The sequence below is a fragment of the Dipteris shenzhenensis genome, chromosome 12 (genome assembly GCF_047967505.1).
Source record: "Dipteris shenzhenensis isolate YYH24624 ecotype China chromosome 12, Dip_SZ_1.0, whole genome shotgun sequence".
NCBI classification, from domain to species: domain Eukaryota; kingdom Viridiplantae; phylum Streptophyta; class Polypodiopsida; order Gleicheniales; family Dipteridaceae; genus Dipteris; species Dipteris shenzhenensis.
This window is the reverse complement of record NC_141607.1, coordinates 54,563,147-54,576,400: the sequence shown is the minus strand read 5'-3', so window position 1 is coordinate 54,576,400 and position 13,254 is coordinate 54,563,147. Positions and strand designations below refer to the sequence as shown.

The 13,254-nt window shown below is 45.0% G+C and overlaps 1 protein-coding gene across 1 annotated transcript in view; it reads right to left on the bottom strand.

Moving 5' to 3' along the window:
• Positions 1-12,048, bottom strand: part of OVA5 (Lysyl-tRNA synthetase, class II) — a 110,151-nt gene extending 98,103 nt beyond the window's left edge. The window contains exons 1-2 of the mRNA XM_087382955.1: positions 11,659-12,048; positions 10,844-11,062 (exon numbers count right to left, since the gene is read on the bottom strand). Of these exons, the coding sequence (XP_087239081.1) occupies positions 10,844-11,062; positions 11,659-11,940 (501 nt within the window). The 5' untranslated portion in view covers positions 11,941-12,048. The remainder of the gene's footprint in view (positions 1-10,843; positions 11,063-11,658) is intronic.
• Between the last annotated feature and the right edge of the window lie 1,206 nt (positions 12,049-13,254).

Genomic DNA, 13,254 nt, shown 5'->3' with positions numbered 1-13,254 from the left:
GTTAAGCACTTGTTGAGCAGCAGCAGCAGTCTGAAATTACTGTTTTTCATGCCTCTCTGAGCTCAGAACAGTTTGTCAGAAGGTACAGTAGTTGCAGGGACATTTACTGTTTTGCTGCAGATTTTACTGACAGTAAAAAAGCAGCACCATTGAAAGTGCTTCTGGCTCTAGAATAGAGCAGGTTTTTTCTGAGAAATCAGAACTTTTATTCAGCCTTTTTTACTTCCAGGGAATCAGGTACTTTCCTCATCTGATATGGCATCAGGGGGAGGTGATTCTTCAATTCTGAACATAAAGAAACTGGAAGGAGCACACAACTATGCATTATGGGCAGAACAGTGCTTGAATGTACTTCTGTTAAAGAAGATTGCTAAGCCCATAAGGGTGAAGGATGTCAAGCCATCTGATATGGCAGCTGATGACTGGGAAGAGCTTGATTTGTCCGCGAGGGCAGCTATCATGCTCACTATTTCAGACACTCTTGTGTTCAATGTACAGGCTGAAAAGACCTCTTATGGTCTATGGCAAAGACTAGAAGAATTGTATGCCCAAAAGAGCTCAGCCAGTAAGGTTTATTGGCTGAAGAAGCTGGTCGATCTTCGCATGAAGGAAGGTACAGCTATGACCTCACACTTGAGTGAGTTCAATGCTATCTTTACACAGCTGATTGCACAGGGGTTGAACCTTGATGAGGAGTTCAAGGCTACATTCTTGCTGTGTACCCTCCCTGAGAGTTGGGACACTTTCAAGACCACCCTGTCAAACTCGAATGTCACTCTTATTTATGCTGATGTAGAGAGCTCTCTCCTTATGGAGGAGATGAGCAGGAAGAATAATGCGGGCAGCAAGTCTTCAAATGCTTTGCAGGTACAGGACAGAGGCAGGACTCAGCAGAAGGGGAGATCTGCTAGTAAGTCCAAATCCCGCAGTCAGTCCCATGGCAAAAAGGACATTGAATGCTTTTATTGTGGCAAGAAGGGACATGTGAAGTCGAAGTGCTTCAAGTTCATACGGGATCAGAAAGCCAAGAAGGCTGAAACAAAGGATGCAGGAAATGCAAGCAAAGGCAAAGGCAAGGCCAAGGCAGATGACTTGGATGCAGTGAATGTTGCAGCAGAGGACAGTGACAGTGACATACATGATGTTTTATGCTCTTCTGCTGTAATAGCACATGCTTTGGTTATTGATGGCCATGACATGCACACCTGGCTCTTGGATTCAGGTGCTTCTTTTCATGTTACTCCTCATAGGGAGTGGTTTACTTCCTACACAGGTACTCATGGAGTTGTTCATCTTGGGAACAACTATGCATGTCAGATTGCAAGGATTGGCAGTATACAGATAGTATTTCCTGATGGACAGTCATTTATGCTTGATGGTGTTCGCCATGTGCCGCAAATCAAGAAAAATCTGATTAGCACTGGCTTATTAGATGACAGTGGTTACCACACCACATTTGGGGATTCCAAATGGGTGATTATTGATGGCCAGACTGTAGTGGCTGAGGGTTTTAAGAGTGATACCTTGTACCCTCTTTATGTTTCCAGTGTGGGTAATCATGTTGTTGCCATAACCGAGCTGCCAAAGGTTTCATTGTGGCATAGCCGGTTGGGACACATGTCTGTTAAAGGAATGCAAGAACTGTCACGTTTGGGTTATCTGCCGCCTCTCTTTTTTTCAGATTTGCCTACTTGTGATCATTGTATTTTTGGCAAGCATTCTGTGACTCCTCATAAGAGGAGAACTCCCCAGAATAGAGCACTTCTTGATCTAGTGCACACTGATTTGTGTGAGATGCCACAGTTATCACTAGGGGGTGCAAAATATTTTATTACTTTCATTGATGATGCCACACGTAAGGTGTGGGTCCATTTCTTGAACCATAAGGGAGATGCCTTAGATGCTTTCAAGAAGTTTGTCGCTCAGGTTGAGAATCGGACAGGTCGTAGGCTTCATGAAATGCCTCAGATCCGATAATGGGGGTGAGTATGTGTCACATGCTTTTGTGCAGTTTTGCCAAGCTAAGGGCATCAAACAGGAACTCACAGCCCCTCATAATGCATCTCAAAATGGTGCAAGTGAGCGGATGAATCGAACTGTTCAGGAAAAGGTTCGATGTATGTTGTCTTATGCTGCATTACCCCATGGCTTTTGGGCAGAAGCCGTGCAAACAGCAGTTCACATTATTAACAGGTCCCCAAATAAGGCTTTGGAGTTGAAAGTGCCAGAGGAGGTGTGGTCTGGCAAGCCACCCTCATATAAGCACTTACGTGTATTTGGCTGCGAGTGCTTTGCTCATGTACGCAAAGATCTACGCACCAAACTGGATCCAAAGTCTATCAGATGCATCTTTATGGGTTATGGTGACGAAGGTGAAATGGGGTACAGGTTATGGGATCCCGTTAAACGGAAGATTATACGCAGCAATGATGTCATCTTTAAAGAAGATAGTGTACACAAGGAACCCGTGCAACCTGTGGAATACAGGAGGGTTATTTATGATGATGTTGGACAGCAAAGAATGCCCATTTATATGCAACAGCAGCCTGCTGCAGATCACCCTGTTCAAGAGGGTATACAGGCTGAAAATCAGCCAGATAATTTTGCCAGTGATGCACCACTGGATGTGCCAACAGATGGGGCTGTAGAACAGCCAGATATGGTGGTACAGCCACCCGTCATGCATGAAGAACAGGCTGGACAGCAGCCTAATCCGGAACATTTTGTGAGGAGGAGCACCCGTGCACAACGGCCTCCTGCCAGGTTTGTTCCAGGAGCCAATAATGTGGCTGATTTTATCATGCTGACAGATTGTGGTGAGCCTTCTAGCTTCAAGGAAGCTATGGGAAGAGCAGAGAAAAAGAAGTGGGAGAAAGCCATGCAGTCAGAAATGGACTCCCTACTTCAGAATGATACATGGGACTTGGTGCAGCTACCTACAGGCAGAAAGGTTTTGCCATGCAAGTGGGTTTACAAAGTCAAAGTGGATTCAAATGCTTTACCGAGGTATAAGGCCAGATTGGTTGCCAAGGGATTTAAGCAGGAGAAGGGCATTGACTTTGATGAGATTTTTTCCCCGGTAGTCAAGATGACTACTTTGAGAGCAGTGTTAGCTCTTGTTGCTCATGACAACATGGATTTATGTCAGATGGATGTGAAGACAGCTTTTCTTCACGGAGATCTTCATGATGAGATCTATATGAGTCAGCCAGAGGGATATGCTGTTAAAGGGAAAGAACAGCTTGTGTGTAAGCTCAAGAGGAGCTTGTATGGACTCAAGCAGGCGCCAAGAGAATGGTACAAGAAGTTTGATGCCTTCATGCAGTCCCAAGGGCATCATCGGTGTGAGACCGATCATTGCTTGTACACCAAACGGGCAAAGGATGGCAGTTTGATGCTACTCATTCTATATGTGGATGACATGCTTATTGCCGGTAAATCTCAGCATGAGATTAGTGCTTTGAAGAAACAACTGCATAAGTCTTTTGACATGAAAGACTTGGGTGATGCAAATCATATTCTTGGCATGTGTATTACTCGTGACAGGTCCAAGGGACTTTTGTTTCTGTCACAGAAAGAGTATATTGACAAAGTACTGCAGAGGTTTAAAATGGAGGGGGGGAAGTCCATTAGTACCCCGTTGCCTCCACATTTAAAACTCAGCAGTAAGGACAGCCCCAGATCAGATGATGATAAGGCTGAAATGGCCAAGGTTCCGTATGCATCTGCAGTTGGATCTTTGATGTATGCCATGGTTGCCACTCGTCCGGATATTGCTTTTGCGGTGGGAGTCATCAGCAGGTATATGGCAAATCCAGGCAAGCGGCATTGGGAAGCAGTGAAAGGTGTCTTGAGGTATCTCAAGGGTACCAAAGACTTGTGCATATGCTATGGTAGGCAGGATGCATTGGTGCATGGTTTTACAGATTCAGACTATGCAGGGAATGCGGATAACCGGAAGTCTACTACCGGTTATATTTTCACATTTGCAGGAGGTGCTATATCATGGGTGTCTCGGTTGCAGAAATGCGTTGCACTGTCAACCACAGAAGCTGAATATGTTGCTGCCACTGAGGCTTGCAAGGAAGCAATATGGCTTACTCAGCTGGTGGGAGATTTGGGCATTACAGGAGATATGCCAGTTTTGCATTGTGATAGTCAGAGTGCTATCATGTTGGCAAAGAATCCGGTCTTTCATCAGAAGACCAAGCACATAGAAGTAAAATATCATTTCATCAGGGAGGTACTGGAAGACAAGCGACTTGAGCTTGTGAAAGTACATACTGATGATAATCCTGCAGATTTGCTCACTAAGAGCTTGCCTACAGAGCGGTTTGCACATTGCCGCCACATCATGGGATTAGGATGAGACCATTCTTATTTTATGGTCTTGTATACAGTAACTGTATATTGCTGTAATTTTTTATTCTTTTCTCCCCTTTAGGCACATTGGCCTTTAGGTGGGAGGTTGTTGGGGTAAAGGCACATTGCCAACCCTTCTTTAAAAGATAGGACACCTATGACTGTCCTAAGACAGTCATAGGGTAAACCTAATCCTAATAAAACATAAGTGAGTTTGTGGTGTGGCTCATTCATTTTTCACACCCGCACTAGAGTGTCACTCTCTCTCACTCTCACTCTCTTGCTCTCTTCCACTACTCTCCCCCTCTCACATACTGATGATAATCCTGCAGATATGCTCACTAAAAGCTTGCCTACAGAGCGGTTTACACATTGTTGCCGCATCATAGGATTAGAATGAGACCATTCTTATGTTTATGGTCTTGTATACAGTTATGTAATTTGCTGTATTTTTATTCTTTTCTCCCCTTTAGGCACATTGGCCTTTAGGTGGGAGGTTGTTGGGGTAAAGGCACATTGCCTACCCTTTTATTTATTGGGACCACTATGACTGTCTTAGGACAGTCATAGGGTCAACATCTAATCCTAATAAAACTCCTGAGTTTGTGGTGTGGCTCACACATTCTTACACACCCACACTCCTTGTGTCAACTGTTCCACTCCCCCTTTCCCTCACACTCCGAAATAGCCTGTGGGCATAGAAGATGGAGGAAAAGTCTGCTGTCCCAAACTGAAAAATGGAAAGCTCTGGGGATTTCCACCCATATCAGATGCAGGAGGCAATGCGCCAGGTTGCTCGTCTTCTTCTTCTTCTTAGGCTTCTAAGGGGCATTCAGTAGGATCTGAACGGTTCCCTATAACTGTGCCCTGAACTGTTCATCTCCATTTGGCTCCTCAACTTCTTCCTCTTCATGTCAAGAACCCTCGATGGCATGTCCTGACTAAACGGGCTATTCCTCATCTTCCTCCCACCATGCAATATAATCAAAAGACCCCGATTTCTCTTCACCATCAGCGCTATGTGCCATGGCTGAAAATCTAGGCTGCAAATTTATTACAACAACTAGTATTTGCTGTCCTAACCCAAACACAACCACGGGCTCACCCTCTTGAAGAAGTTGGCGATGTCCCGGCAACAGAACCATTGAAACCGGCCTTCGGAAAATCCAAAGGGGACTGAACACTTAATAACCAGCGAATACTTAATTTCCAACTGTTTAGAACTTTCCACAGCAAACCAAAACAACTTAGAAAACAACACCCAAGAGCTAGATTGCCCTTGTCTTGCACCAAACACCAGATTGGCCCTAAACTTAGCGCCCCTTTCGGTAATTCTTTATCTTTTATTTAGAAGGCATCCAAACACAAGAAAAGCATTGGCATGCATCAGCCCAAAAAACAGCCAGCTGAATAGTCCGTTCACAAGAACTTCCGTCCTGCTATGCAATCACAAAAAGGTATCCCAGTCCAATGCAATAGCCCTTCTTCCGACTTTGACTGAGGGTTCTAACCTGGCAGCTCCAATACCCGTCAAGGGAGTCCCGGCAGGAGAGAAACCAGCCAAATCTATCCTGGCAGCTCTGATACCCGTCAAGGGAGTCCTGGCAGGACAGAAGCCAGCAAAACAACCAACCCTGGCTGTTCCTGGCAAACTGAAAGGCTAGCTGCAACAAAGCAACAGGATCTGAAGGTTCTGAGGCAGTAGGAAAGCTTTTGGAAAGCAATCAACTGATTTGAAGGTTCGGAGACCGTGGAACAGCAGCAAGCATGAAAAAAATCTCCCTGGTTCAGCTCTCTGGCACTCTGGCAGGTGAAAATCAACAAAAGCAACCATGGAAGCCTGCTGGAGAAAATCGCCGAGCTTAACATATGACAATCTGATGGACAACCTGCTGCAAGACAACAGAGCAGCCCAGAAGGGTGCAAACCTGAAAGGCCACCAGGAGAGCTCCTAGCAAATTGTGAATCAAGAGATCAGCCCTGGCAGGGCTCTTGCAAACTGCGAATCAGCTAGACCAGCCCCACGAGCATGCAAAACAGTGAAACGCCCAGCCTGGAAGCTGAAACAGCCCTGGAAGAGTACGCAAACAGGAAATGCCTGTCCCGGGAGGCCCTCTGGAGAATTGCGAATCAGCAACCAGCTCTGAACAGGCCCCTGGTGAATTGCGATTTCATAGAACTGCTCCTGGGAAGGGCGTTTTTGCAAGCTAGGACCTGGCAGGGCTCTTGGCTAGTGGCAAATCAAAGAAACTGCTCCTAGAAGGTGTGTGGACAGCTGGGGAGCAAGAAAAACGGGATTCTGATCTGAGATGGAGCTGAACAAGCCATGTCTTAGCCCCCGATCCACTTGAGTCAAGCTGCCTTTGCTTGCCCTATAAGTCACTGGATTTTTACCCCTCTCTAACCCTCAGATCCTTTTCCTTGGCCCATGGAATTAATTGCACTGAAGTGTCCTTTATCATTTTATTCAGCTTGAGGCCAAGTCAGCTATCGTAAATTCCTAAAAATTAGAAATTCACGTCCCCATGACACTCGGTGGCCTGCATTTGGCAGGTCCTAGCCAAAGATGCCTAAGGCCTTGCAGCCTCCCTTGTTTTTTGTTGTATTTTACCTTTTTCCTTTTTCGCGGAACGCCTACGAGAACCGCTTTAGGCTGCCTTGACAACCAACAAGGACCCTTTAGGGTGCTTGTTGACCCCACCTAGTGTCCTCTCCCTTCCCTCCTTTTCCTTTTTTTCCCCTGCCCTCCTCGCCCCTTGCTCGCCCTCCTCTTCATTGTCCTTGTTTGACAAAGGGTATTTGGATCCCGAAGGTGACCAATTGGTCTGGACAGAAGGGCTCACATGGCAACACCCTACACCCTCAGCCATCCGCATCTCCCTCTTCCTAGAAGATAAACAAGTGTAGAAGGCTATACATTCTCTTCCAGATCAAGCCGTGGTGGGGCACATTGTTGCTCTTAGCCATGGTGGGCTGCATTATTGCTCTTAGCCCCACGCGACAACAAGTTCAAGATTGGGCCGGGTGAGCTTAGCCTAGAAGTCGACCACATCCAAGACATGACCATCTATGGAAGGGGGGTCTTTCTACTCTAGCTAAGCTCCCTAGACACCACTCAAGCTTTGGTAGAGCAGAGACAAATTCACCTTAGACCCCATCTGGTTTTCTTCATCCCTTGGTGCCACACGTTCACAGTGGATGACACAGACACGACACGTCATTTGCCATGGTATCTTATTACACTCTACTTCCCAAGCCCCCCACTTCCCCTTTTTGCAATTAACCACAATAGCCCTCGTACTCTCTAAAGATGGAGTCCCAAAGAAGCACGATAGATCTCCCAAACTGGGGTCCCCCTTAAGCTCGGATTCCATAACTCCCCCAACATGGTGGCAAACCTACCCTTTCTTCAAGTGTAGGGATTGGTGCAATACTTTAGCTAGAGTTCCCTCTCTTGCACAAGGTCATTACAGAGAGGACCGCTCTCTCGATACAGTGCCTTGGCATGCAAAAGGATCAAAGTGATTGGATAGCAAGACAAGAGATGGGCTATCGACACACCACCATAGTATCCATACGGACCATGCTCCTTGTCGACTCTAACCGTGGAGGAAAGGCCATCCTCTTTGGGAGGGGTAGTGTTAGAGGTCATTGTCACACTTGTGGACTCCATGTGAGGAGTTGGTGGCAGTAGGTCTCGGATAGAATCGGGGCAAAAAGGGATGGAGAGGCTGATGTATCAACAATTAGTTTGTCTCATGATAGGTGAGCTTTTCAGGCCCGTCCCAACTGGGTGGACAAGAGAATCGAAAAGAAGAGGCTTGGTCTTGGAATCTTGAAATTGGGACTTGAAACACGCTCGCTCGAGTTTAGTGAGTATAGCATACCCTCTACTCAATCGGGCCCGCATAGTTGGTCTCATCATGAAGATCAGGCCTGAGAAGAGAACCCCTAGATAAATATAAGATGCTGAAAGCTGCACTCATGCCTTGTCAAAAGTGAACTGCTCTTGATGTGCTACTACCCGAGATGTGTCGAAGATCATAACCTTGGTTTACCCAAGGTCGACCTGCAAATCATGTGTCAAAAAGTCTAGAATGCATCCAAAATGTCGTTGGAGACCCTTGGTGGTAGGGAGAGTAAAGCCAGATCATCTGCATATAGGAGAATCAGGGCAAGATCCAGCTAACGGTGAGCCTATGCCACCTAGTGATGCAATAAATGACTCAATTGCACCAATGTACAATCCAAACAAGGTTGGTCATAAAGGACATCTTGCTTCAGCCCAATCATACTTCCGACCATCATACCCTAAGTCTTGTAGGCGTAGTTGAGCCCGTGACATTGTGTCGAAAGCCTTGCAGAAATCGACAAAGCAACAATAAGCCCTTTGTCTCCGTGCTCCCTTGGCTCCTCAATGAGCGACAGCCCAATCATTCTTACCCTTCAAAACAGTGTGTCAACTCTAAATAGTGTATAATCCTTAACCCTCTAAAAACTGTCTCAAAAATGATATAATTACCCCCTTGTGTGCACACGCGTGCATGCGTGCATGCATAGTGGGACCCTTATGGCCATAGTCCAGTCACCAGCCACGACAGAGATACTTCTGTGAGGCCTCCCATTGGCTGGTGATCCAAGCACATGGGCAGGGATGGAACGTGTCATTGTAGCACCGCATGGGTTGCAACACTATTTATGGTGCTACACACGTCTAGAGGTGAGCCTTTAGGATTACTGTTCAACTACGACACACATGTACATGGGGGAAGGTAGCTTCGCTCGCAAAGGCAGGGCATTCCCTGATTCAGTGAGTAGAGATTCAGTTGTGCAGAAGATCACTCAGGTCAATCCGATGCCCACACAGCACCCATCCTGCCTACTTTAGGACGACATCTAGAAGAAATTAGCAAGCGTCACAACCTGGCACATATAGATTGTGAGGTGTAGCCTTGTGATGAGTGCTCGAGAAACAGAGTCGCTTTCTGAAGCCAACTTCCTATGCAGCAGAATAATAAACGTTTCAATGCCTACTCACACCATATGCTTGTATGTGTAGAGAGAGCACTTTAGATGAAGAGAGAGTACACCCGCATGTACAATAAATATCTGCTAACGTAGGACAACAACTCAGACTTTTGCTGTTCCTACTGCTCTCAACTTCTCCTCACCTCGCATGGACTTCAATGGCTGCTCTAGTAGAGTCTCCTGCTGATCCTCCTATTTACCCTCCTGTGCACCACAATGTGGCTGTTCTATGGCACCTACCTCTTGTGTGCACCTGAATAGTACAAAGACTTCTGTAGAATGACTGTTTGGAGTGCCCACAATAGGGCCTTTACATAGGGCACTGGGCCCCCTGATCTAGCTGACCAGATCACCCGACCTTAACCTAATTGTGCACCACATGCTTGGAATGTGAGAATTCATAATCATTTTCTTACAGATTTCCACCTGAGACTCAGATCCCATCACTTTACGTAAAAAAGACAGCAAAAGACATTGTTCTTGTGGTACTTTATGTTGATAACCTAATCATCACCGGTTCTAATGGACACCTTATTTCACTTTTTATTGGTGTGCTTTATTTGTTAGTTTAGTTGGTGGTAGTTTGTTGTGGACAGGTTGATTACATATGCCGTCTTAGTCAGCCTAAGTGCTAGTTTTTAAGGGGTGTGCGTGCCATTAGTTTTTACAACATGTGAGTGACATTTTGCACATACTTCTTGTTGATTTAGTCTGCAAAATCCATGTGAATAGACTTGTTCTCAGATGGTATATTGGCGTGACAGCAATATGGATATTATCTCAAAGCTCTCTTAATAAGTTTTCCAAAGACATATGGCAGTCATGAATCAGAAAAGTACATTGTGAGATGTCTGCAATGTAAGGGGATCTGTATGTAGAAAGTGTACAGAGTAAAAACTGGTTACTCGCTCTAAAAATGCACTACAAATTTGGGCCAAAACAACCAACTTAAGATAGGGAAGACAGGCACAGGAGGCCCCTCTCTAAGACCAAAAGTTACAAGATGAACGAGCTTCAGAGAAGTACCGTTGGTTTTGGAAAAGAAAGCAACAGCGGCAGCAACAGAATGGAAAGTTCAGGATTAAAAATGGGATTAACCAACAAGAAGGTAAAAATGTAGATATTGCAGACAGTAAAATGCAGCCTTGGCATTCCCTTTGCTGCTTCTAAAAAACAGTGATGCAAAGAAAGCTATTTCTCAACAGCCTACATATGCTAAAATATGTCAATGCAAACTAACACTGACACCCAGTATGTTTCTGCCGCCAGATAGAGCTCTCTTCAAAAATCAAAGGCAGACATAGGTTATAAATTCAATGATTATTGAACTTGCTTTTCCACAGTCAACAAGACTTTGTAATAAGAAGCTTGGATTTTCATATTTAGCATAAATTGGGGATGAAATTTTCTACAGTAGTGTGTCAATGTAAAATTAGCTGGCTGCTCCTAATACCTGAATGGCACCTGAGTCGTCCCGCACAGTAAGAAAGGTAAGTTTGCCGAATGCACGGCGTGCTATGATTCTGCCTGCCACAGACACATGATCAGCCTCCTCATTTGCCTCTTCTCCATTCATCAGCTCTCTGTAAAGGTTTTGCAGCTGCAAAGAATTATGAGTCCTTTTCCATGAGTATGCATATGGTTCATGTCCACCAGCTCTCAAGTCTTCAGCCTGCTAATGGAAAAAGGTATTAGTATGACAGGCCTGGCAGATTCCATCATGCACTACATTATTTCGTGGCTGACCATGCTTAAGAGCCACGCTCATGGCTAGTCATATGATCCCCAATACTGAAATAAGCAGTTCTCTTAACAAATCGCATTTAGCTCTTCAACATTGGTATGCATGCTTTATAACCAAAACACAAAATAAACTTTCCCTAACCTGCATTATTTCTATAATTTGCCCCTTCCCAATGATTTGAGATATCCTGGGTTAGAATTGGTTTCGTTACGTTGGCTGAATTTCATGTAAACAGATCATTTGGAGACTTTCATGTAAACAAATCATTTGGAGACTTCCATAGATTTTCGGTTCCAAATGATTGTCCTTTGGATGTTGAATGCGCCAAAATTCGTTAGAGCTGGCCATATTGGATTGTCCAAAAGGTTGCACATGAGATGAAACATTTGCAACTGCATATTTGAGGTTATGAACTTCGTCTTCATTGAAATGGGAATGGTTAGTCTGATCGCGCAAACCTGGCAGAAGAGATAGCATTATGTGCCACTTCTGAACTGACGACATACATCTCCTCGACTACTCACCTTCTTCCAACGCATGCGCCGAATTTCTTCTCGATCGGAAGTTGAGGGTCGCGAGTTCCGCCGTCGCAAATCATCTCGTTCAGGTGCAGGACTATTGACTGCAGTCAGTTCCTCTACGATGTGGGTACGGTTATCCACAGCGCAACAGATAGACCGCCGGAGTGTGGTGGAGACTGTGGTGAATCCATGAGAGAAAGGCAGTCGAGCGAGCTGAAATCCTCTACCGGCCAAATCCATAGGATAAATGCTGCAGCTGTTGGAGCAATACAACACCTGCAACATCGTCAGCTATCTTCACATGAGAGTGTGAGTCCTCTTCTCGAAGAGTCCCTTATCTTTACTCAAGGCAACTTCAAGCTTAGAGGAATCAAAGGAATCATTGGCCCATGTATTAACCCATCATAATTGTGGTTCCAAGTTCCATGAACACTCTCTTTGAAAACAAGGTGGCAAAACACTCTCTCTAGCCAGCACATGTCAACCATAAAGAAGGGTCACATAGTGCAATAAAGAAGGGTCACATATTTGCAGTGACCCAACCTCCTATGAAGAGGCTACTAAGTGCCGGTCCCCTGCAACACCCCTGGACCAAGGGAGACCGGCTCGAAATCCCAAGGCGCAAGTTTTGCAAGATCCCACATTGTCAGCGCTTCGGAAATAGCAATTAGAGGCATTTTGGCAATGCATTGATGGAGCACCAAAATTAGAGGGAAACGAGAGGACTGGAAATTTCTTCGTGCTAGGGGTATGGCGCTGGGCGATTTCCTTCGGCTGCGTGGCTCCACTTAAGTGGTTAGTTGCTATGTAATACACCAAGGGGCTTCTTAAATACTCCTTGAACACACACGTTTACACACTAGAGCTGCCCATGGTCCATTAAATTCATCTAGGCCATGGACTAGACGTGGGTGGGCAATCTTGTCCGTCCATGATCCTTGGATAGTGCCCACAGTGTACTAGTCTATAAACACACCAAGTTGAAGGAGCACATCGCTTGACTTTCAAAGAGATAGCTAACAAATCATTGCCCATATACCCCACACTCAACAATATGTTGCAAATTGGAGTTATAATATATCATGATTAGGTCTTGATTGTTCAAAGTATTGTTTTGCAAAAAATCGAGGCAATGATAGTAGGAGAGAGAGTTGAGATAGTTCCTTCCCAGCTAGTCGTCATCGATTGCTCAAATACCATGCCGATTTGTGCTTGTAGGCTATGTTTGCATATCAAAATTGAGTAGGCAAGACAACCAGCCCATCGAGAACTCAAATCCCACTTGAGTCAAAAGGCTTTAAGTTGTGCTTGGCTACTAAATTTTGATAGTTCAACAATAATATAAATGGTTCCAAAGTCAGTAAGACCCACTCTCAACGTGTGCTTGTTGAGTGTATACGCAAAGATAGTAAAAAGGATATAAATGTTTCTTGTATTGTATTAAAGATTTTGTGAGAATATGTACAAATGACTAAAAATGTGCTTTTAAATATTTATAAGTACACATATAGGGTTATCCACATTTACATCTAAATAGATAACCCACAAGGTTGTGTGGAGGAGGGTTAGCACACTCTCTCTTTAGAGTGTATAAAGCCC